The sequence below is a fragment of the Somniosus microcephalus genome, chromosome 6 (assembly GCF_052327205.1).
Source record: "Somniosus microcephalus isolate GS21.2 chromosome 6, FLI_Smic_1.0, whole genome shotgun sequence".
Classification (NCBI taxonomy): Eukaryota; Metazoa; Chordata; class Chondrichthyes; order Squaliformes; family Somniosidae; genus Somniosus; species Somniosus microcephalus.
Window position 1 is genome coordinate 39,124,227 of NC_140992.1, and position 23,228 is coordinate 39,147,454.

Below are 23,228 nucleotides of genomic sequence, written 5' to 3' on the forward strand. Positions count from 1 at the left end.
TTCCAAATGCCTTCCCATTTAAAATACTGCTGTATATAAAGTGCTAAATTAATATTTATTTAAACACGTATTCATTAACATGCACATACGCAACCAGCAATAAATTAAAGTTAAAAGGTGTGTGGATATTTAGTGGAGCAGCCCGCCAATAGAAATAAGGCCCAGCCACAATCTGCAAAGAAAGCAGAGGTTTACTATTAAAACATTGTCTTCAACCTGCTCAGTTACACATAAACATTGCAGATAATCGTTATCAAGATTGAAAATACGCCTTACTATGGTTTCTAGTGATAGTCATGCATCTCCGTGGTATTGGATGACTGTGGGCATATCTCTGTGACCTTGAGTTTTTTGTGGCGTATCTCCAAGGTACTGATTTTGGCACATCGCCATGGTCTTGGATAACTGTGATACATCTTCATGGTGTTACATGATTGTGGCACAACACCATAGTGTTGGATGGTTGTGGTACATCACCTATGGGTGGTTACTGGGCATCATCATGGAAATAGGGGACTGTCTTATATATCTATATAGTAATGTTAATCACCAATGGAGGAAAAGTCTTCAGCTGTCTTGACCCTATTCTCTGGAAATCCCTCTCTAAACCTCTCCACCTTTCTACTTCTTTCCAGTGTCAGAAGCCTTCTTAAAATCTATCTTTTGACTGCACTATCTCTTGAATAATAGCTGACTGCAACACACTTCTGCGGTAATGGTGATTGTGATAATCTCTTTGGTTACCTTTCCTAACTCTTCCATTGCTGCTTGGTGTCTGTTTCCTCCTCTATGACACATCTTGAGCCATTTTCAACATTAAAGTTGTTATCGTTGATTGTAACGAACAGTGGTAGATCTCAATGAAAATGAGGCACTGTGACATTTGTTTGATAATGAGTGATTGTGACACACCTCTGCAGTAATGATGCTTGTGATGATCTCTTTGGTAATGGTGATTGTGATGCAGTATTGGTGTGCTGTATGAATCCCTGTGGATTCTATTTATCTGAGTGTATGTGGAGGAAGAACAGAAATAGCTTTCCTACCAATCCATGGCAGGAAACCAAAACCAGTGTATTTATTAGTAAAGGAACATGGATGAAGAAAAATGGCGCAGAAGCTCCTTCTACAAGAGCCTGATGGCATATTTTACCACCTGTATGATCCTGGGATGTAGCAGCTTGTTTTTCGCTTTCCCGTAAGAAACCCTCTATGTATAGATGCATTGAACCATGTGGTTAGAATTAATCATAATCAGTCTATTATAATTTTGTAAACTAGTCCCATAAAACCTGATCTTAAAACAGTAGAAATAAAAAAAGTTTTTTTAATCAAGTTAGCAGTTGACGCATTTTAGAGGGTGCTAAGAAACATAAGAAATAGGAGCAGGAGTAGGCCATACTTTCCCTCGAGCCTGCTCTGCCATTCAATAAGATCATGGCTGATCATCGACCTCAACTCCACTTTCCCGCCCGATCCCCATATCCCTCAATTCCCTTAGTGCCCAAACCCTATCGATCTCTGTCTTGAATATACTCATCAACTGAGCATCCACAACCCCCTGGGGTAGAGAATTCCAAAGATTCACAACCCTCTGACTGAAGAAATTCCTCCTCAGCTCAATCCTAAATGGCCGACCCCTTATCCTGTGACTCCCTAGTCTGACCCCTAATACACCCCAATGCCAGTGATACAAGATAATGGGGTAGGAATTGGATGTCATTGCTCCCATTTTATGGGCATACAACGGGCACAACGAGCACCAGTTTTGGGGACCAACATCTAGACCCACAAGGACGCCTGAAAGACAATTGACCCGATTTTGGATCGGGCCATTTTTCAAGCATCCCTGCCTGCCACCTAAGAAAGGCATTGGGCCTCTTACATATGTAAATAAGAGGCCAGACGCATGTTTTAGGCCCCCATGCAGAAATTGATTGCGACGAGTGGCGCAGGTGCTGGGCCATTTCACTACACCCACCCTGGACTTACCTTAGGGATGCTGCCAGTGAGCCGAGCGGCCCGACATTCATAGAATCATGGAATCATAGAAATTTACAGTACAGAAGGAGGCCATTCTGCCGATTGTGTCTGTGCCGGCCGAAAAAGAGCTATCCAGCCTAATCCCACTTTCCAGCTTTTGGTCCGTAGCCTTCCAGGTTACGGCACTTCAAGTGCATATCCAAATACTTTTTAAATGTGATGAGGATTTCTGCCTCTACCACTCTTTGAGGCAGTCCCAGATCCCCACCACCCTCTGGGTGAAAAAAGTTCTCCTCAACTCCCGTCTAATCCTTCTATCAATTACTTTAAATCAGTGCCCTCTGGTTATTGACCACACTGCTAAGGGAAATAGGTCCTTCCTATCCACTCTACCTAATTTTATACATCTCAATCAAGTCTCCCCTCAGCCTCCTCGGTTCCAAAGAAAACAACCCCAGCCTATCCAATATTTCCTAAAATTCTCCAGTCCAGGCAACATCCTTGTAAATCTCCTCTGCACCCTCTCTAGTGCAATCACATTTTTCCTATAATGTGGTGACCAGAACTGTATGCAGTACTCTAGCTGTGGCCTAACTAGTGTTTTATACAGTTCAAGCATAATCTCCCTGCTCTTATATTCTGTGCCTCAGCTAATAAAAGAAAGTATCCCGTATGGATACTTTACAGATAATTCATCTATTTAAAATGGCCGATAGGCGCCAACAGCTCCCCTAATAATGTAAATGAGGCCCGAAGCCTAATTTCAGGCCGACCTTGGGCATCCCAGTTCAGGTACACACTAACGGCGCACTGAACCAATATTTATCCCAGTGAGCGTATATGGAACTAGTCGACCTGCTGTGACATTGTACAGGGAGAATCACGACCAAGTACAGTCTCCAGGTGAACGAGAGTTAGATGGCAGGGGGATAATTGGACCATGGTTCATTGAAATAACAGTTTTAATAAGATATCTCAATATATAATATTAAACTAGTGGATCTCATGTCATGATGACCATGGAAAGTCAGGACAAGGTGAATTTCCCTCAGAATGCATTAGTGGTATATATAATGGCCCAGAAATTCGGGTCGGGGGCTTCCCGCGGGTGCAAGCACCCGATCTGCACTTACCTTGCGCGCCGGCCGTTGAGCTCTGGGGCCCCCGTGGAATTCCGATCCGGGGCCTGGTCCAGCTGCCGGCGCGCAGTGCTTGCGTATCCCAGGGGCGCAGTTAGTTCGATGCATCCCCTGGGATCACGTGGGCCATGGGGATGCTCCATTCATAAGACTGACAGGAAGTGCTGTCAAGACTTATAAATACTATGGCCCCAAAATAGCACTAAATCTTCAAATAATTTTTTTTTTTTAATCACATTTTTAAATAAACTATAAATTACATGAAATAACTATTTTAAACAATAATTTAAACATTTTGAAAAAAATAATTTTATTTTCTAACGGGGCTAAAAATAAACTTACCTTGCTTTAAAGTATTTAAAAATAATAAACCTGTGGAAAAAATGTTTTAATTTTAATTAATTCACCACTTACCTTGTAAAAAGCAGGCCTTACGCCTGCTTTTTACATTTCTAAATTCTGCAGGCTTACCCTCCCGGGAAAACCTGTAAAAAAAATCTAACTTTCATGCGCACGCACAGCCTCTCCCACGCACGCATTCGCCCTCTGAACCTCTTCGTTCAGAGGAACGGAAGTGCCGGTTTCCCGTGCATGCGCAGTGCATGCAGGAAACCGGTACTTCCATTGGGCCTACGGGTGAGTACCCCGTGCGTACTCACCCATGGAGACCCGAATTTCTGGGCCAGTATGCTTTGATCTTGTTATAAAAATCCTACATTTAAACATAAATACAAAACTGTAGGCCAGCATGCAGCCAGGTGATAGTTAAACCTAGGTATTAAATATTGGTATGGTGTAGTACTGTACTAGAGGACTAGAGTCCTGGCGAATCATATAACTAGGGCTGTAGAGAGGGCTTTAAACTAATTAGTGGGGGGGAGGTTTCTAGAGAGCAAATAATAGAAATGACAACGGAGAAGGTCATAGACTTAGGTAGCAGTGGGGGAATTAAAAAACAGAACGTGTCAGGAAGGGACAGAAGGTATGGAGTAAAAAGTAAAGTACTAAAAGGGGAAAAAACAGGAACAAAATGAATGAGTTAACGGCACAAATAACAACATATGGGTATGATCTTGTGGCCATTACAGAAACATGGCTGCAGGGTGACCATGACTGGGAATTAAATATACCAGGTTATTTAACAATAAGGAAGGACAGGCAGGAAGGGAGGGGAGGTGGGGTGGCTATGTTAATAAAGGAAGGAATCACTATAATACAGAGAAATGATATTGGGTCAAAGGAGCAGGATAGTGAAACAGTTTGGGTGGAGATAAGGAATAATAAGGGGAAAAAAACACTAGTGGGCATAGTCTATAGGCCTCCGAACAGTTGCAACTCTGTTGGACGGAGTATTAATCAGGAAATAGTTGAGGCTTGTAATAAGGGAACAGCTATAATTATGGGGGATTTTAATTATCATATTAACTGGACAAATCGAATTGGGCAGAGCAGCCTTGAGGATGAGTTCATTGAGTGTATTAGGGATGGGTTTCTTGCGCAGTATGTAACTGAACCGACCAGGGGGCAAGCAACTTTAGATTTGGTCCTGTGTAATGAGACAGGATTAATTAAAAATGTCCTAGTAAAGGATCCCCTTGGAATGAGTGACCATAACATGGTTGAATTCCATATTCAATTAGAGGGTGAGAAGGTTGGATCTCAAACAAGCGTGCTGAGCTTGAATAAAGGAGACTATGAAGGTATGAGAGCGGAATTGATTAGAGTGGACTGGGAAAAGAGATTAAAGGGTAAGACGGTACATGATCAGTGGTGTACATTTATGGAGTTATTTTACAACTTCCAAAAAAATATATTCCACTGAGGAAAAAAGGGTGTAAAAGAAAAGATAGCCATCTGTGGCTAAGTAAAGTAATTAAGGATAGTATCCGACTAAAAACAAGGGCATATAAGGTAGCCAAATCTAGTGGGAGGATGGAAGATTGGGAAGTCTTTAAAAGACAGCAAAAAATAACTAAAACATTGATTAAGAAAGGGAAGATAGATTATGAAAGTAAATTAGCAAAAAATATAAAAACAGACAGCAAAAGTTTGTATAGTTATATAAAAAGAAAAAGGGTGGCTAAAGTAAATATTGGTCCCTTAGAGGATGAGACCGGGAAATTAATGGTGGGAAACATGGAGATGGCAAAAACGCTGAACAATTATTTTGTATCAGTCTTTACGATAGAGGACACTAAGAATATCCCAACACTGGACAAACAGGGGGCTCTGGGGGGGAGGAGCTAAATACGATTAAAATCACTAAGGAAGTGGTACTTGGTAAAATAATGGGACTCAAGGCGGATAAATCCCCTGGACCTGATGGCTTGCGTCCTAGGGTCTTGAGGGAAGTGACGGTAGGGATTGTGGATGCATTGGTAATAATTTTCCAAAACTCCCTGGACTCAGCAAAGGTCCCGGCAGATTGGAAAACTGCTAATGTAACACCCTTATTTAAAAAGGGTAGTAGGCAGAAGGCTGGAAACTATAGACCTGTTAGCCTAGCATCTGTGGTTGGTAAAATGTTAGAGTCCATTATTAAGGAGACAGTAACGGGACATTTGGATAAACATAATTTAATAGGACAAACTCAGCATGGTTTCATGAAGGGGAAGTCATGTTTGACAAATTTGCTTGAGTTCTTTGAGGAAGTAACATACAGGGTGGATAAAGGGGAACCAGTGGACGTAGTGTATTTAGACTTCCAAAAGGCATTTGACAAGGTGCCACACTAAAGGTTATTGCTCAAGATAAAAAGTCACGGGATTGGGGGTAATATCCTGGCGTGGGTGGAGGATTGGCTCTCTAACAGAAAGCAGAGAGTTGGGATAAATAGTTCGTTCTCAGACTGGCAACCAGTAACTAGTGGTGTTCCGCAGGGGTCAGTGCTGGGTCCCCAACTCTTTACAATCTACATTAACGATTTGGAGGAGGGGACCGAGTGTAACATATCAAAGTTTGCAGATGATACAAAGATGGGACGGAAAGTAGTGAGTGAGGAGGACATAAAAAACCTGCAAAGGGACATAGACAGGCTAAGTAAGTGGGCAGAGATTTGGCAGATGGAATACAATACTGGAAAGTGTGAGGTTATGCACTTTGGCAGGAAAAATCATAGAGCAAGTTATTATCTTAATGGCAAGAAACTGGAAAGTACTGTAGTACAAAGGGATCTGGGGGTCCTGGTGCACGAAACTCAAAAAGTTAGTATGCAGGTGCAGCAAGTGATCAAGAAGGCCAATGGAATGTTGGCTTTTATTGCTAGGGGGATAGAATATAAAAACAGGGAGGTATTGCTGCAGTTGTACAAGGTATTGGTGAGACCGCACCTGGAATACTGCATACAGTTTTGGTGTCCATACTTAAGAAAAGACATACTTGCTCTCGAGTCAGTACAAAGAAGGTTCACTCGGTTAATCCTGGGGATGAGGGGGTGGTCATATGAGGAGAGGTTGAGTAGATTGGGACTCTACTCATTGGAATTCAGAAGAATGAGAGGCGATCTTAATGAAACATATAAGATTGTGAAGGGGCTTGATCGGGTGGATGCGGTGAGGATGTTCCCAATGATGGGTGAAACTAGAACTAGGGGGCATAATCTTAGAGTAAGGGGCTGCTTTTTCAAAACTGAGATGAGGAGAAACTTCTTCACTCAGAGGGTGGTAGGTTTGTGGAATTTGCTGCCCCAGAAAGCTGTGGAAGCTAGATCTTTAAATAAATTTAAAACAAAAATAGATAGTTTCCTAGAAGTAAAGGGAATTAAGGGTTATGGGGAGCGGGCAGGAAATTGGACATGAGTCTAGGTTCGGAATGGTCATGGCCCTGTGGGTAGTGGAGTGGGCCCAGGGGCCGTGTAGCCTGGTTCTGCTCCTACTGTGTTCTAATTCTGTGTTAGATTTCAGGAGATTATTTTATTCCTGTTCCTGGCTGGGGTGGAGATCGCCTTTACAGAATGTAAGTACTGTAGAAAATATAGGGACAGAGTGATCTCCTGGACGAGTTTCGATCGCCTAGATGGGTCGGAGAGGAATTTCCCAGATTTTTTTCTCCCAAATTGGCCATTGGGTTTTTTAGCTGGTTTTTCGCCTCTCCCGGGAGATCACATGGGTTCAGGTGGATGGAGAGTGATAGAAGATTTGAGGTTAGGATCAGATCAGCCATGATCTTATTGAATGGTGGAGCGGGCTCAAGGGGCCAATTGGCCTACTCCTGCTCCTATTTCTTATGTTCTTATGTTTATGTTCATATATCTGACAGCATTGTTTGAGGATAGCCACGTATACCAATGCAGGTTATGTATTGACACGCCGCATCAGCCCTTTATATTATTGAGTGCAGTAGCACTGCAAGAATCTTTGGCCTCCATGGTTATCCCAGGAACGCAGCTCCTACAAATGCACATGAATGGATCTAAGCAGTAAAGCTTCACACTCCGCTTCTGTTTATGTAATTTTCCCAGCTATTGTTGCTGTATGATAATGTAGTTGAGATACAGAGTTCATTATCATTGGCAAAATCAAGCCAGCCATCAGGTACAAGAAACCTGTGACCTGCCCTCTATGACTTCCCTACATCTTCCTTTCATCTCATTAAACATCAGGCTCAAATCTTTGAGGCAGCTGTCCTTGGAGCCCCATTACACATTGCCTGCATTCTGTTGCTATGCCACCTTAAAATAGAAGACAAGCGCTTGTATGGGAAGGTAAAACAAGAAAAGAAAGGAGAATGGCTGAGTAAAAGAGAGAAAAGACAGAGGAACAAGAAAAATTTTCAAGACCTTCTTTAATTTACAGTAAAATCTTAGCTTTTCTGTTTGTGAGTAGAAGGAAGGAGGATGGCTTCACTGATTGGGAATATTACCTGAGCACAGCAGCACTAGAACTAAAACTTCGGAAATGCCCTCCTATTTCCCAAGCAAGGATTCCCCTCCACCGGAGTAGACAGGACGCTCGACCGGGTTCGTCCCGTTTCCCATACATTATAGTGGTGCTGCAGCTCCGAATTTCCTGCTTTTATATTCCGAATGCACCCTGGTAACCTAGACGGAGATTTATGTTACAGCAGGTGTCAGGGTCAGGTGGAGATTTTAAGACAGAAGAGTCTGGAAAGTTTGAAAGAAACCCCCCTCAACTACTTCAATGTACAGATTGTGTGTCCACATGCAGAGGATCCTACGTGTCAATGCCCGATATGCTGGAAGTTGTCATGATGCCTTCATTATTCGCAATTCGACCCTCCTTTAACTCCAGCCATTTGTGCATCCTCTTCTTTCACCCCACAATTGATAGCAGGGCCTCCCACTGCCTCGGCCCTATTCTCTGGAGCTTCCTCCCTAAACCTCTCCAGCTTTCCCTCTGCTTCTCAAAACTGATCTCTTCCACCAAGCTTTTGCTCACCCCTCCTAATCTCCCTTTTCCTGGTTTGGTTCCATTTAATATGCGTACATTTATGAAGGACCTTGGTATGATTCGTATGTCAAAGGAGCTATATAAATTTACGTTTTTTTATTTGTTCTTGGGATAGGGTTGAGACTGCAAGGCTACAGTTGTTGCTCATCCCTAGGTGCCCTGAGAAGGTAGTGATTGGTCTTCTCTTTGAGCTATTGCAGTTTGTGATGATACTCCCATGATGGTGTTAGCTGGGATATTGATATTGACCCATATTGAAGGAATGGCAATATATGTCTGAGTCTGGATAGTGTGTGACTTGGGGGTATTCCCATGACACTGCTGCTCTTGACCTTCTTGGTGGTAGAGGTCGCAGGGGAGGGAGGTGCTGTCGAATTAACCTTGGTGAGTTACTGTAGATAGTACATATTGCAGCCAAAATGCACCAGTGGTGGATCTTGAGTCCAGTGACAGGGGTGCCAATCAGGCTAACTGCTCTGTCCTGGATGGTGTTGAGCTTCTTGAATGTTATTGTGGCTGCATTCATCCAGGTGACTGTTGAGAATTCCATCACACTTCTAAATGCAAGTTGCTGTTGTTGATAATCTGGTCTTTGTGTACAGTGGTGAGACTTTGTGGGATCAGGAAGTGAGCCATTCATAGCAGAGTACCCAATCTGTGCCCTACTCTTTTAGCTATTAGTTGATATGGCTGATCCAGTTGAACTACTGGTCAATGATGATCCATCCACAGGATGCTGACAGTAGGGGCACTTGATAATGGTGATACTGACATGAATCAGTCATTCATGAAAGAAAGACTTATGAAATAATACTGAGTGGCCTACGGGTGGCGCTGTCCAGGGAGAGTATAAATACTCGGGCACGGGCCCAGCTTGCGCAGGACATTCTTAACAAGAACTAGTGAAGGACACAACTAGACCTCCATGTTGTAAAACAGTTGATTAAAGCTTTGTTTAATGCTTAGACCAAGTGCCTAGTAGTTTTCTTATGTCAATTTAATCAACTGGAACTTACTCCACACTCTGAGTGATTTTGGGAACAGACGGCTACGACTCAAATGGTAGAAGGGAACCAGACGTAGTAATCAATCCATCATGGAGAAACTACTCAGACCCGCCCATCTTGACCTGGACCCGAATTCACTTATAACTGCTAAGGTATGGAAACACTGGTATCGTACCTTCAGCAACTTCCTCAGGCTTGTGGTGAGAATGTTCCTGATAAGTTACAAATGCTTGCCAATTATGTATCTCCTCATGTGTTTGACTATATCGAAGACTGTAGACTATGACTCCACTATCCAAATACTGCAGCAACTATATGTTAAGGCCCCAAACGAAATTTTTGCTCGGCACTTACTGGCCACAACTCGACAACAACCCAGGGTATCACTTGACGAATTCCTTCAAAAGCTTCGCAGGCTCAGCAAAGACTATTATCTCAAAGCTGTCTCAGCTGAGCAGTATCAGGAGGAATTAATTTGTGATTCTTTTATTAATGGAAATGTGTCTCCCTTCATATGCCAGCGTCTGTTGGAGAATAAAACCCTCGAGTTACAAACTGCCTATGACCAGGCATATTCTCTGGACTCAGCTTAGCAAAAAAAATGCAGATGCCTATCTTTTGCCACGTGCACGGACTGCTGCTATCACTTTTAGTGACTCCTCCGATAAGCCTCAGGTGGAAGCCCTCACTGATGACAACTCTATCCTAGCTGATGACGACCCTATCCTAGCGGCATCTTGGCAATCTAAAAAGAAGTGTTTCTTCTGTGGAGGTGCATTTCACTATAGGAAATTTTGTCCTGCTCATAATGCCACCTGCAATCATTGCAGTAAGAAAGGTCACTTTTCTAAAGTATGTCAGTCAAGAGCCTCTCCTAGGGCTACAGCTGCTATCAAAAAACTGTTCCTTCCCCAAGAGCCACTACTAATGTTACAGCTGTCATCTATAAAACTGCTCCTCCCCCAAGAGCCACTACTAATGTTACAGCTGTCAAGTATAAAACTGCCCCTCCTCCCATCACAGCTGTTTTTCCCCAGAGCCTGTCCCATGCAGCCATGAAGGTTTTGGTAAATGGACACATTTTGAGTGCACTAATCGACTCATGTAGCTCTGACAGCTTCATCAGTGAGCAGGCTGTCAGTAAGTTAAAACTGCGTATTTACCCCTCGGACAGGGAAATTGCAATGGCTCTGACGACACTGCCCAACAACTCTTCCGGCTTTTGTCTTGTCGACTTTATTCTCAATGGCCGCACTTATTTTCCACCCGGCTTGGGGTGCTCAAAAGCCTATGCAGTGATGTGCTCCTGGGACAGGATTTCCAGAAGCAACACAAAAGACTCACTTTCGAGTTTGGAGGGTCAAAGCCGGAGCTTACTATTTCCAAAGTACCGTTTTGTGCACTTTCGGTGGCTTTGCTCGCCAAGCCCTCCTTGTTCACCAATCTTTCCCCCCCCCCCCGCGATGCAAGCCCATAGTCACTAAATCACGACGTTTCAGTTAAGATGATCTATCCTTTATCGAGGCAGAAATCTCTCGCCTTCTAGCGGACGGTATCATTGAGCCATGTTCATCTTCCTGGCGGGCTCAAGTCGTTGTTGTTAAAAATCCTCTGAAGCAACACAAGAAATGTCTTTGCATCGATTACTCGCAAACTATTAACCAGTATACTGACCTGGATGCCTACCCACTACAACACATTGATGACATGACATAACCTTGCCAACTACAGGGTATTTTCAACTTTTGACTTAAAGAGCGCATATCATCAAGTACCGTTAAAGGACTCTGACAAGAAGTATACAGCCTTTGAGGCCAACAGTCGGCTTTACCAGTTTTGCCGCCTTCCGTTTGGGGTCACCAATGGGGTGGCCATCTTTCAACGGGCAATGGACTGCCTAGACAAACAGGAGAACTTAGTGGACACTTTTCCATATCTGGATAATATCACCATTGCTGGTCATGACAAGAAGGAGCATGATGCCAACCTCCAGAAATTTCTTGACGTTCTCCGTCGTCGCAACTTAACCTTAAATGAGTCCAAATCCGTGAAATCAGTACCATCAGTCAACATCCTTGGCTATTGGGTGAGCAATGGTGTCATCAAACCGGATCCGGAGCGACTTCGTCCGCTTCAGGAGCTCCCTCCTCCTATGAATCTCGGCTCTCTTCGTCGGGTCCTCGGCATGTTCGCCTATTATGCGAAGTGGATACCCCACTTTTCCGACAAGATCCAGCCCCTGCTTCACGCGAAGTCACTTCCATTGGAGGCAATGGCTATTTCAGCTTTCAACCTCCTCAAGCAACAACTGGAAAAAGCCACGCTTCGTTCCATCGATGAAAATCTCCCTTTCGTGGTCGAGTGCGATGCATCGGAGGTGGCGATCTCGGCTACCTTGAATCAAGGTGGTCAACCCGTTGCATTTCTGTCCAGAACTTTGCAGGGTAGCGAGCGTCATTATCCTCCTGTCGAGAAGGAGGCTACGGCTATCATCGAAGCAGTACATAAATGGAGTCATTTTCTCGCTCGTCGCCATTTCACGCTTATAACTGATCAGCGCTCCGTGGCCTTTATGCTGGATAAACGGAAATGCACTAAGATCAAGAATAACAAGATACAGCTCTGGAGGATGGAATTGGCCGCCTTTGGCTACACCATACATTATCGACCCGGCAAAGATAATGTAGCCCCGGATACCCTCACGCGTGCATTCTGCTCTTCCATGTCAACTTCGACTCTTGCGGATCTTCATACTGATTTATGCCATCCTGGCGTTATCTGTATGTTACACTTTGTGCGATCTAAAAATCTCCCATTTTCTACAGAAGACGTGAAAAGAATATGCTCCACTTGTAGAATTTGCGCGGAATTAAAACCGCAATTCTTCCATCCGTCGGATGGCTCGCTCATACACGCTACACAGCCTATGCAGCAACTCAGCATTGACTTTAAAGGGCCACTGCCTTCTTCAACACGAAACAACTACTTGCTTACTATGGTGGACGAATATTCACACTTTCCCTTTGCTTACTTCCACAGTGATCAAATGCCTCGATCAGGTCTTTTCCCTTTGCGGTATAGCCAATTTCATCCACTCTGATCGGGGCCCCTCCTTCATGTCAAGCGAACTCAAAAGTTATCTTTTCCAACGGGGAATTGCCACAAGTAAAATGACACCGTATCATTTTATTGGAAACGGACAGGTTGAGAGATACAATGCTATCATTTGGAACGCTGTTCGTCTTGAACTAAAGTCACACAACCTACCAGACCAGCAGTGGGAAACTATGCTCCCTGACGCGTTGCATTCCATCAGGTCTCTCCTTTCTACGTCCACCAATGTTACTCCTCACGAACGATTCTTCGGGTTCCAGCGTTGCTCTACTCATGGGACGTCCCTACCATTATGGTTGGCAGCTCCTGGCCCCGTGCTGCTCCGAAGATTAGTCCGATCCTCCAAGAGTGATCCCCTCGTCGACGAAGTAGAACTAACGGATGTCAATCCTACATACGCGTACGTGCGGTACCCTGATGGGCGGGAGTCTACAGTTTCACTTCGGGATCTGGCTCCCTGCCCAACCGGTTGCACGGACCCAATCGATAGAGGGATCCGTATTAATGACGCCGATACTCTGCACTCCTCCGAGGATGACGCCCTACCCGGGACGTCAAGGGATCTGCCAGCTACTCCGCTGGATCAACCCGGAAAACAGAGCGCTCACCGCGGGATGACCACCCGAAGCCAGGATGCCAGTCAATCACCGACTACTGAGCAGGATGAAGCCAGCTCTGCGCCTGTGGGGGTCCGTACCCGGAGTCACAATCTCCCCAGTCCCCCTCAGGTCGATCAAGGTGACACGGGCTCTGCCAGCCCGCCGGTACGAACCAAGCGACCCAGGGACCCAGACAAGGTCCGAGGAGACGTGCCTTCCAGCCACAAATGGAGATCCAACTGACTGCGGCTAGTCGTAGCCTGATTAATCTGATAGAAGGAAGTCGCTGGACTACCAATCCTTCAGGCGGGAAGAATGACATGAATCAACTGAGCAGCCTGTGGGTGGCGCTGTCCACGGAGAGTATAAATACTCGGGCACGGGCCCAGCTTGCGCAGGACATCCTTAACAGGAACTAGTGAAGGACACAACTAGACCTCCATGTTGTAAAACAGTTGATTAAAGCTTTGTTTAATGCTTAGACCAAGTGCCTAGTAGTTTTCTTATGTCAGATACCATTGATGGGGAGGGGGAGATGACCATCTCAAACAAAAGAAAGCCCAGTCGTTACCTGGCACTTATGTGGTGTGAATGTTACCTGGCACTGTAAGCCTGAATATTGTCCAAGTCCTGCTGTAGGCTGCTTCATTATCAGAGGAATTGTGAATGGAACTGAACACTGTCAGTAAACAGCCTGACCTTATGATGGAGGGAAGGTCATTGATGAAGCAGCTAAAGATGGGTTGGGCTGAAGAAACTTCCCTGAGGAACTCCTGCAGTGATGTCCTGAAGCTGCGATGATTGGATCCTGAGAAGTGCGACCAGCTTCCTTTGTGTTAGTTATGCCTCCAACCACTGGAATGTTTTTCCTTTGACAGCTCATTGACCTCAAATTTATGAGGGCTCTTTGGCGCCATACTTGGTCAAATGCTACCTTTATTGTCAAAGGGTGACTATTCTTAGCTCTCCACTGACATTCAGCTCTTGCGTCCATTGCTAATCAGACTGTGATGAGGACTGGAGCCGAGTGGTTCTGACAGAACTCAAATTGAGCATCACTGAATAGGTTATTGAGTAGGTGTTGTTTGATGACACTATTGATGGCTTCTTCCATCATTTTACTGGTAATTGAAAGGAGGCTGATAGGGCAATAATTGTCAAGGTTAGATATTCTGGGCAGTACACTCAGTCAATTCTTACTGTCAGATGAAGTGAACTGAATTGGCTAGACATTGGTATCTATCATGGTGTGAACCTCAGGGGGAGGCCAAGTAGGATCGACCACGTAACACTTTTGGCAGAAGATGCGGGAATGGAAAGCAAACAGAAAGAGAGATAGATTTAGACAGTAGGAGTTGGCTGTCGTGAGACAGTTACAGGAAGAGAGAGTAAGAGGGAGAGAATTGTTTTGTCTGTGAGCAGTACCTTTGGAAATTAACTATTTAAAAAAAAAAGGCAACAGAGATCTAGAAACTGCAACTCTGGGTTGTCAGCCACATGTACAATGCATACACTTACTGTCTCATTAACTCCAGATTATAAAGTGCATTTTCCTAATGGTTGCCTCTCTTTTTCAGTTGTGCTTTCTTGGCTGTTAAGGTTTCCCTGGCATTCCCAATCACTGCGGGAATCTTGTTCATACTGTGTTTTACAAGTTTCATTATCACCAGCTTCATGGACCCTGGAATTCTACAACAAGGTAAAGCAATTTAATGGATGACCTGTTGTGTCTTGTTCAGTTGGGGTGAGTCTCACTCACTTTGTAACCTATTTTCATAAATCTCAATCTTTAAAATAAAATAATCTCCATGGACTAGAAGTTGGGCCGCGTAGCACGTGTTTTTCAGGCACTACAGGGCCACCTAAGGACCCAAAATGGCAGGATCGCTGCACGCGGACACTTTCGGCCGAAAATGCACTGCCCGCCATTTTGGTACAGGAGGTAGCGCACGCGTGATAATCACACGCCGGCAGCATTTAATGTCAAAAATCATTTATTCAGATGAGGGTCATCTGCTGCATGCAGAATGCACTCACCATTTTGGATTGCCATGTGCTGACCTTGCTCAGCACAACGGGACACAAACTGGCATGAAGGCCCACTTGTCAGCGATATTTAAAGGGATCATACAGTACTTACAGGTTAGTTGCTGGTTCGCTACTTCTAGCTACTGTTTTACTTCTAGGCGTTATTGGCTGTGTTCGACCAGTCTTCAGGCTTCACTTTCTCTACATAGTGGGAGGTTTGGCTGCCTTTGCATTGCTCTCGGTGTTAGCCTCACAGATAGTCTGCCTGCAAAAATGGGTGGTCTAGTAGGGCTGCCTTTGGGTGGGGAGCACGATTGGGAGCACCAATCAAGATATCACCAAGCAGGACAAGCTGCCAGAAGAGGGAGGAGGAAGGCACTCAGTAGGAGGCCATATCCACAGAGGGTCTTCAGGGAGCAATTCTCCTACCTTAACTTCACTGACGAGCAATGTATGAGGCACCTTCGCTTTATCGAGAAGGTTGTTACTGGGCTACGTCAGCTGCTGCCGCCAGATTCCTAGCCTCAAACCAGGGCATGGACAGCACTGCCTGTGGTTGTCATGGTTACTGTCACACTCAGCTTTTATGCCACGGGCTCCTTTCAGACAGCAACAGGTGACATCAGTGACATCTCACAGTTCGCAGTGCATTAATGTAGTCAGGAATGTCACCAAGAGAAACACTTACATCTCCTTCCTTATTGACAGAGAGAAGCAGGATGAGAGAGCACGAGATTTCGCCTGTATGTCAGACTTCCCAAGGTGCCATTGACTGCATGCACATTGCCTTGCGTGCTCCACATTAGCACCCTAGAATATTTGTCAATCCCGAGGGATGCTGCAGAACCTCATTCTCAGCATTGCTGGCTGTGCAGCTGCCTCAGCAAGCAGCAGCAGGCCAAGGAGAAGGAGCCGGAGGACTGAAGCAGCTGTACTCGTGGCAGAACCACGCCCCAGGGTGAGAGCCCGCAGATTCTGCGATCAAGCATTGGAGTTGTTGGTGTTCGCTGTGGAGAGACAGAGGGCGATGCTCTTCCCAGCAAGTGGCAGGAGGCCCTCGCCACAAGTCTTCCACACCATGTGGAGGGAAGTAGCGCAGCACATCTCAGGCAGCACTGTGGTCCCCAGGACCCACACACAGTGCAGGAAGAAATTTAACAACCTCACTCAGGTGGTCAGGGTGAGTCAATGCTTCAACAAATGCTACATACCACCATCTGAGCCATAGTCTGCACAAGCTGCCCAAAGCACCACATCCCCAGCAACAATCTCTACCTACCAACACTCACACCACATCTCACACCACATCTCACACCTCGCAAGACTACACGATAACATCAACAAGTTCCATCCCACCATCAAACTCACCATGGACTACTCCTCAGAATCGGTCTCATTCCTGGACACACGAATCTCCATCAAAGACGGACACCTCAGCACTTCACTCTACCACAAGCCCACGGACAACCTCACGATGCTTCACTTCTCCAGCTTCCACCCTAACCACGTTAAAGAAGCCATCCCCTATGGACAAGCCCTGCGAATACACAGGATCTGCTCAGATGAGGAGGAACGCGATGGACACCTACAGACACTGAAAGACGCCCTTGTAAGAACGGGATATGACGCTCGACTCGTCGATCGACAGTTCCGACGGGCCACAGCGAAAAATCGCATAGACCTCCTCAGAAGACAAACACGGGACACAACCAACAGAGTACCCTTCGTCATCCAGTACTTCCCCGGAGCGGAGAAACTACGCCATGTTCTTCGCAGCCTTCAACATGTCATCGATGACGACGAACACCTCGCTAAGGCCATCCCCACGCCTCCACTACTCGCTTTCAAACAGCCGCCTAACCTCAAACAGACCATCGTTCGCAGCAAATTACCCAGCTTTCAGGAGAACAGCGACCACGACACCACACAACCCTGCCACAGCAACCTCTGCAAGACATGCCAGATCATCAACACAGATACCATCATCACACGTGAGGACACCACCCACCAGGTACATGGTACATACTCATGTGACTCGGCCAACATTGTCTACCTCATACGTTGCAGGAAAGGATGCCCCGGAGCATGGTACATCGGCGAGACCATGCAGACACTGCGACAACGGATGAACGGACACCGCGCAACAATCACCAGGCAGGAGTGTTCCCTCCCAGTCGGGGAACACTTCAGCAGTCAAGGACATTCAGCCTCCGATCTTCGGGTAAGCATTCTCCAAGGCGGCCTTCGAGACACACGACAACGCAAAATCGTCGAGCAGAAACTGATAGCCAAGTTCCGCACCCATGAGGACGGCCTCAACCGAGATCTTGGGTTCATGTCACGCTACATGTAACCCCACCTGACGCAGGGTCATCCAGACTCGAGTCGACATTGGCTTGTTCTCTCTACACAGATGCGGCCGGACCTGCTGTGATTTCCAGCCAAAAAAAATGTTTTTTGTCTGTTTTTTTGTTTTTCATACAGACCCCAGCATCTGCAATATTTGACCCCTTGTGACCCCACCTCATTGTTCTTTGATGTAATGTTTCCCTGACTGACCTGTTTGGACACCATTCACACCTTTGACTGCTGTGATTATCTCTCTGCCGAGGTGTGATAAATGGCAGTTGGAAAGGTTACCTGTAAACATCTGACATGATTCTCTGACTATATAAGCTGTGTCTTTATGCATTTCTCCACTTCACCTGAAGAAGGAGCAGCGCTCCGAAAGCTTGTGATTTCAAATAAAGCTGTTGGACTATAACCTGGTGTTGTGTGACTTCTTACACTTGCACACAATGACAGCTATTCAACTATGGCAGGCACGTCACCCAAACACATTGCTCCACACTCACTCACACACTTTCCTTTCTCTTGCAGGCCAAGGTGGCTCACAACAGGAGGGAGCAGGAGCGCACAGGCAGGGGACAAGCCGACACCCAACCACTGTCTGCGCTGGAGAATCGAGTGCTACAAATGATTGGGCACCAGGTGGTGGGCGCCGTGGCCACCGGCAACGTTGACCCCCCTTGGGGATAACAATGGTATGTTCATCCCTACTCCTTCTCACATCACATTTCCCCCTCACCCCACACGCGGTTTGCACTTTCCAGCTAATCATGCTGTATGCATGCATTTCTCCCTTTCTGCCCTCCCCTCACCTTAACCTGACTCTTGTGCCTTTATGCTTTCAGATAATGAGCAAGCAGCTGAGCAGCCTGTCCCTGAGGGCACCGTAGAGAGCGAGGTGGGAGAGGAAGAGGAGGAATAACACACTGCGTCACTGCTTGTCTCACCCGCAGGCACCAGCTCAGATACTGGCACTACACGTTCTTTAGAAGCTAGTATCGTAGCGGGATCTGCACAGGGTGAGGCACCAGGGACGAGTGGGCTGCAGCAAGGCTGGGGGGAAAGGGTAGCTCGGGGGCCAGCTTCCCAGAGGACGAGTTCGTGCACAAGTTCTGCTGCACAGGACTCAGATGAGGACTTGGATGGGGAGGCCTTTAGAAGAAGGGTGATGGGCATGCACACGGAGATGATAGGTGCAATGGCAAGAGTTCCCGAGAGCATCTCAGCAATTATAAGGAGCGAGGAGGAGTCCGCCTCCAACATTGCACAAGGCTCTGCGCACACCATGGAGCCCATCATTTCCAGTCTGCAAAGGATGGTAGACTCCCAGAGAGACCGTGACAACCCAGACCTGATGCCGCATGTGATGGGCGATCTGGCAGCTTCCATTGCAGCACAGGCGGAAGCAACGCAATGTCTTAGGGCTGTAATGCAGTCTCAGCTTGATGCCACGCAAGCTCTGACTGCTGCCATCATGGCTGGGTCTACCACCGTCAACCGGGGTTTTCACAGTGTCGCAGCAGGCCAGCAATCTGTGCTCCAACAGATTACTAGGGATGCTGAGGTGCTGCCCCAGGGGAGTGGCAGTGGGTCAGTGGAGCAGGAAGCTGCTGTCCTCTCTCAGGATGACAGCATTCCTGCTCCCACCACTGGCACTCCGCCATTGCCCTTGTTGCTGCCTGTCATCCAGACAGCCCAGACCGCTGCCGCCCATGCTGAGGTGGTGCAGTTTACAGTCGGGCCTTCCAGGCTCATAGGTGGTCGAGGGCGTCCTGCAAGGCCATCTGAAGTCTCCCGCACGGACATTCAGCAGCCTTCCACCCGCCGTGCTGCAGCCACTGGGCCAACACTTCGTAGGAGCACTAGAGTAGGCCAAGGCGCAGCATCGAGAGGCACTAAGAGATTGCACAAGGGTGAATAGTTGATATTTTTGGTGTAAATATGTGTTCACTGATTTTTGATAAATTTATTAATTCAGTTTGGATTCTTTTGTGTTGTGTCTCATTTCAGCTTTGCGCTGTGATATGGCCTGCGACAGGGATGGAATGATGGGGATGTGGTGAGCAATGGCGATCTGGGGTTTAATTTATTGAAACCGCAGTCTGATGAGGCGATCATGGACCGCCCTTCCAGAAAGCCGATTGAGTGGCTACCTCCTCCCTTGCTCCTGTTCCTCCTCCTCCTCATCTTCTTCTTCCTCCTCCTCTCCCTCTTCCTCCTCCTGAGGTGGTCCTGCAGTCGCTGGTGGCAAGGGCTGGGCCCCCACGATGGTCAAGTTGTGGAGCATGCAGCTGACTACCACGAAATGGGACACCCGCTCAGCTGAGTACTGGAGGGCTCCTCTCGAGCGGTCAAGGCAGCAGAACTGTTGCTTCAGCAGGCCGATGGTCTGCTCGATGATGTTCCCGGTGGCAGCATGGCTCTCATTATGAGTGCTGGGCAGGGGTGTTGGGGTTGCGGAGGGAAGTCATGAGCCAGGTACAGAGCGGATAGCCCTTGTCTCCGAGCAGCCAGCCACGAGCTTGTCGTGGTGGCTGGAAGAGTGCTGGCACTCCAGTCTGGCACAGGATGAGAACATCATGGCTGCTGCCAGGATAGCGGGCATTCACATTGAGGATTCGCTGTCTTTCGTCACACACCAACTGCACATTAAGTGAGTGGTAGCCTTTGCGGTTATAGAAGATCTCAGGATTGTTATGCGGTGCCCGCAAAGCCACATGGGTGTAGTCAATGGCACCCTGCACCATGGGGAATCCCACTATCCTGGCAAAGCCACATGCATGCTCGCCCTGCTTCTCTCTGGTGATGGGGAAGGCAATGTAGTCCCTTCTCCTATTGTAGAGAGCCTCTGTGACCTCCCGGATGCAGCGATGGACAGCAAACTGCGAGATGTTAGCTATGTCTCCTGTTGCAGACTGGAAAGATCCACTGGTGAAGAAATTGAGGGCGATGGTGACCTTGACTGCCACTGAGAGAGCCGTGGTCGCCCTGATCTGAGGCTGGAGGACTGATTGCAGAAGGTGGCAGAGTTCTATGACCACCTCCTTGGTGAAGCGTAGCCTTCTAATATACTGCTCCTTGTGTAATTGGAGGTAGGTGAAGTGCTCTCAGAATACCCTCGGAGGGTAAGGCCCCCTGTTGAGAGCCCTGATGGCCCTCCTTCTCCCTCTGGGCACATGCTCCAGTCTTTCTCACTGTCACCGCTCCCTCTGCCATAGATCCTGGAGTGCAAGGTCGACTACCAGTACAGTGCCCATTAATGTAACCAAGTGTAGCAGTTTGATTTTTTTTAAGAATAAATGTAGCTACATTTTAGTTGCCATAACACTTCTGATACTAAATAACCTTGAAATTACGGAATGAGACTGTTGCACTATGTGAAACTGACAAGAAAGCACTGAAACCCCATTAACCTACAGCTGCAACTCATCACTGATGATCCCTTTAAATAAAATCCTGGAGCTGGCTTCCTGTTGCTTCACACCAGCTCTCCCTGTCGCTGTTTCCTCCAGGCGTTAAGGTAGGTGGCGACAATCAATTTCGCAGATCAAGCACTCAGTGAGCGTTGCACACTCACTGACGTCATGATCCACCTGGCGTTGAGGCTCCCAATGATAAGTGTTAGCGGCAGCACTGCGGGAGGGTGGGATTTGGCGTGCGGCGTTGGATTCACCACACCCCGGCGATAATGCTCTAGCGCCCCGATAGCGCCATCTGCTGGTGCTAATGGGAGACGCTAAGGTACTGAATTATTTCCCCTTTAAATGCAATTTTTTCTTTCTTAACTTGAATTGTTAAGAACAAGAGCTTGGTAGCCTATTGTTTACTGCAGTGCGAACATGCCTCTCTCTGCAGCTGGATAATTCATTTTTAGTTTCTTTTCTGTCCCACAATAGAATTCTCCAACCCAGCCACAGTCTGTGAATCTCACTGGGAGTACACTCTTCAGAATGGCAGTGTACTTTTATTATATCCAAACCGAGTATAAAATCATACGAAACAAGGCAAAAAATGTGTACATCTTGCTGCACAACATGTTTGCATTGTGGCGTACCGATCACAGAACGGACACAATCCGCTTTCCAGTCCGTAGACTATAAATCAGGCATCATGCCTTTAAGAAGGATCACACCTTTAAGAAACTCGATCTGCAACATAGTTAAGCCCAGAGGGGGGAGGAGCAGTCGAAGCTGTGCACTGATGAAAGAGAGTTGTACTTTGTGTAGTCTCTGACTCCATTTTGTGTTCAGCATGCAGCCTCAACAATTAAACCTTTTCTGTTGAACCTCTCCGAGTTCAGTATTTTTTGCTAGGAGTACGTAGACTCCTACAGCATGATGTTTCTCAATTGTTGTACATATCATTTGTAATATTTCTGTAATGATATTAATGTCCTGTTGCTGACAGGCTCTTGTTCATGAATTGCTTCTGTTGTATGCTATAGCTACCAAATAGGTACCTTCAGAGTATTTTTTGCTATTCAAATTTCAAAACTGGTGTAATTCTAAACATCTACTCTTTTTAATGGCAGGCTCACATATATTGCTGCATGAGAGTCTTGACCCGAAGGTTGTGAAGGTCAACGACAGGATATTTTGTTTGAAATGGTGCAGAGTGTGTCAGTTCTATCGCCCGCCTCGCTGTGCACACTGCAGACTCTGCAACGTCTGTCTGGAGGTGAGCAGCTCGAGAGTAGACAGACTACACGTGGGCAGATGGTTTGAAACAGAACCACAGAAAATAAATAGAGCATTCTTGTTTTTTTTATCTTTGGTCTTTTCTCCACCCCTTTCTCCTTCATTTAAAAAATGTATTCTGTCCTTAACTGAGAAATCAGCAGAAATATTCATCGTACAGATATAAATCCATGCATGTGATAAGTTTGCTTGATTAACTCTGGGGAAGGAACAATACCAAAACATCCCCCCTTAGATTAAATAGGTCCATGATAGGGTAGATTATTTCTGGACTGTCTGTGTAGGGAACGAGCATGACAAGCCAAGCAGTTTTGTCTTCATCTATGCTTTCTCATGTTCTAATGTTCTTGACAAAAATGTAATCCGCAGACCACGGGCCATTGCATATGATAAACATTTATTGCACAGAGCGTGTGTGCTGTGAGTAATTGATGTTTGTTGTTAATTTGTTTCCTAATGTTTTACAGGGCTGTTGAAAGTGGGAATTTTGAAATGTATATGAGCAATTTAGCTGCTAAAGTCAATGCCGATTTTGGGCTAATTCCCACTCCTGTTTGCTACCTGGTGGCACCCGCTAGAAGTGCACATGTGTAGCTGTCAATCCAGATGTGCAAATTTAGGCACATGTACATATCAACTATATGTAAGACTTATGGACTGCTCTCCTTTAGGTAATGTGGCAACTCTTCTGTATATGATGTTTCATTCTATAAACAGTGAGGGTCATTAATGGGCTAGAAATTCGTTATAGCCAAGGAATGGGCAGTGTTTAGACAAAAAATGGTTAAGTAGCACCAGTTGAAAATCGTCTAGGCTGCACGCAAAATTCATCCTCACTCCTCATTAAAATGATTGCAGTCACGATTCTCATCTAAAAACCCAAGCTCATTGGCGTTACACTGAA

The 23,228-nt window shown here is 46.2% G+C and overlaps 1 protein-coding gene across 1 annotated transcript in view; it reads left to right on the forward strand.

Annotated features, from left to right (window-relative positions):
• Positions 1 to 1,033: 1,033 nt before the first annotated feature.
• LOC147115631 (palmitoyltransferase ZDHHC19-like) overlaps positions 1,034 to 23,228 on the forward strand; it is an 86,601-nt gene continuing 64,406 nt past the window's right edge. Inside the window, exons 1-3 of the mRNA XM_085989821.1 lie at positions 1,034 to 1,198; positions 14,828 to 14,949; positions 22,159 to 22,304. Coding sequence (XP_085845947.1) covers positions 1,095 to 1,198; positions 14,828 to 14,949; positions 22,159 to 22,304 — 372 coding nt within the window. The 5' untranslated portion in view covers positions 1,034 to 1,094. The remainder of the gene's footprint in view (positions 1,199 to 14,827; positions 14,950 to 22,158; positions 22,305 to 23,228) is intronic.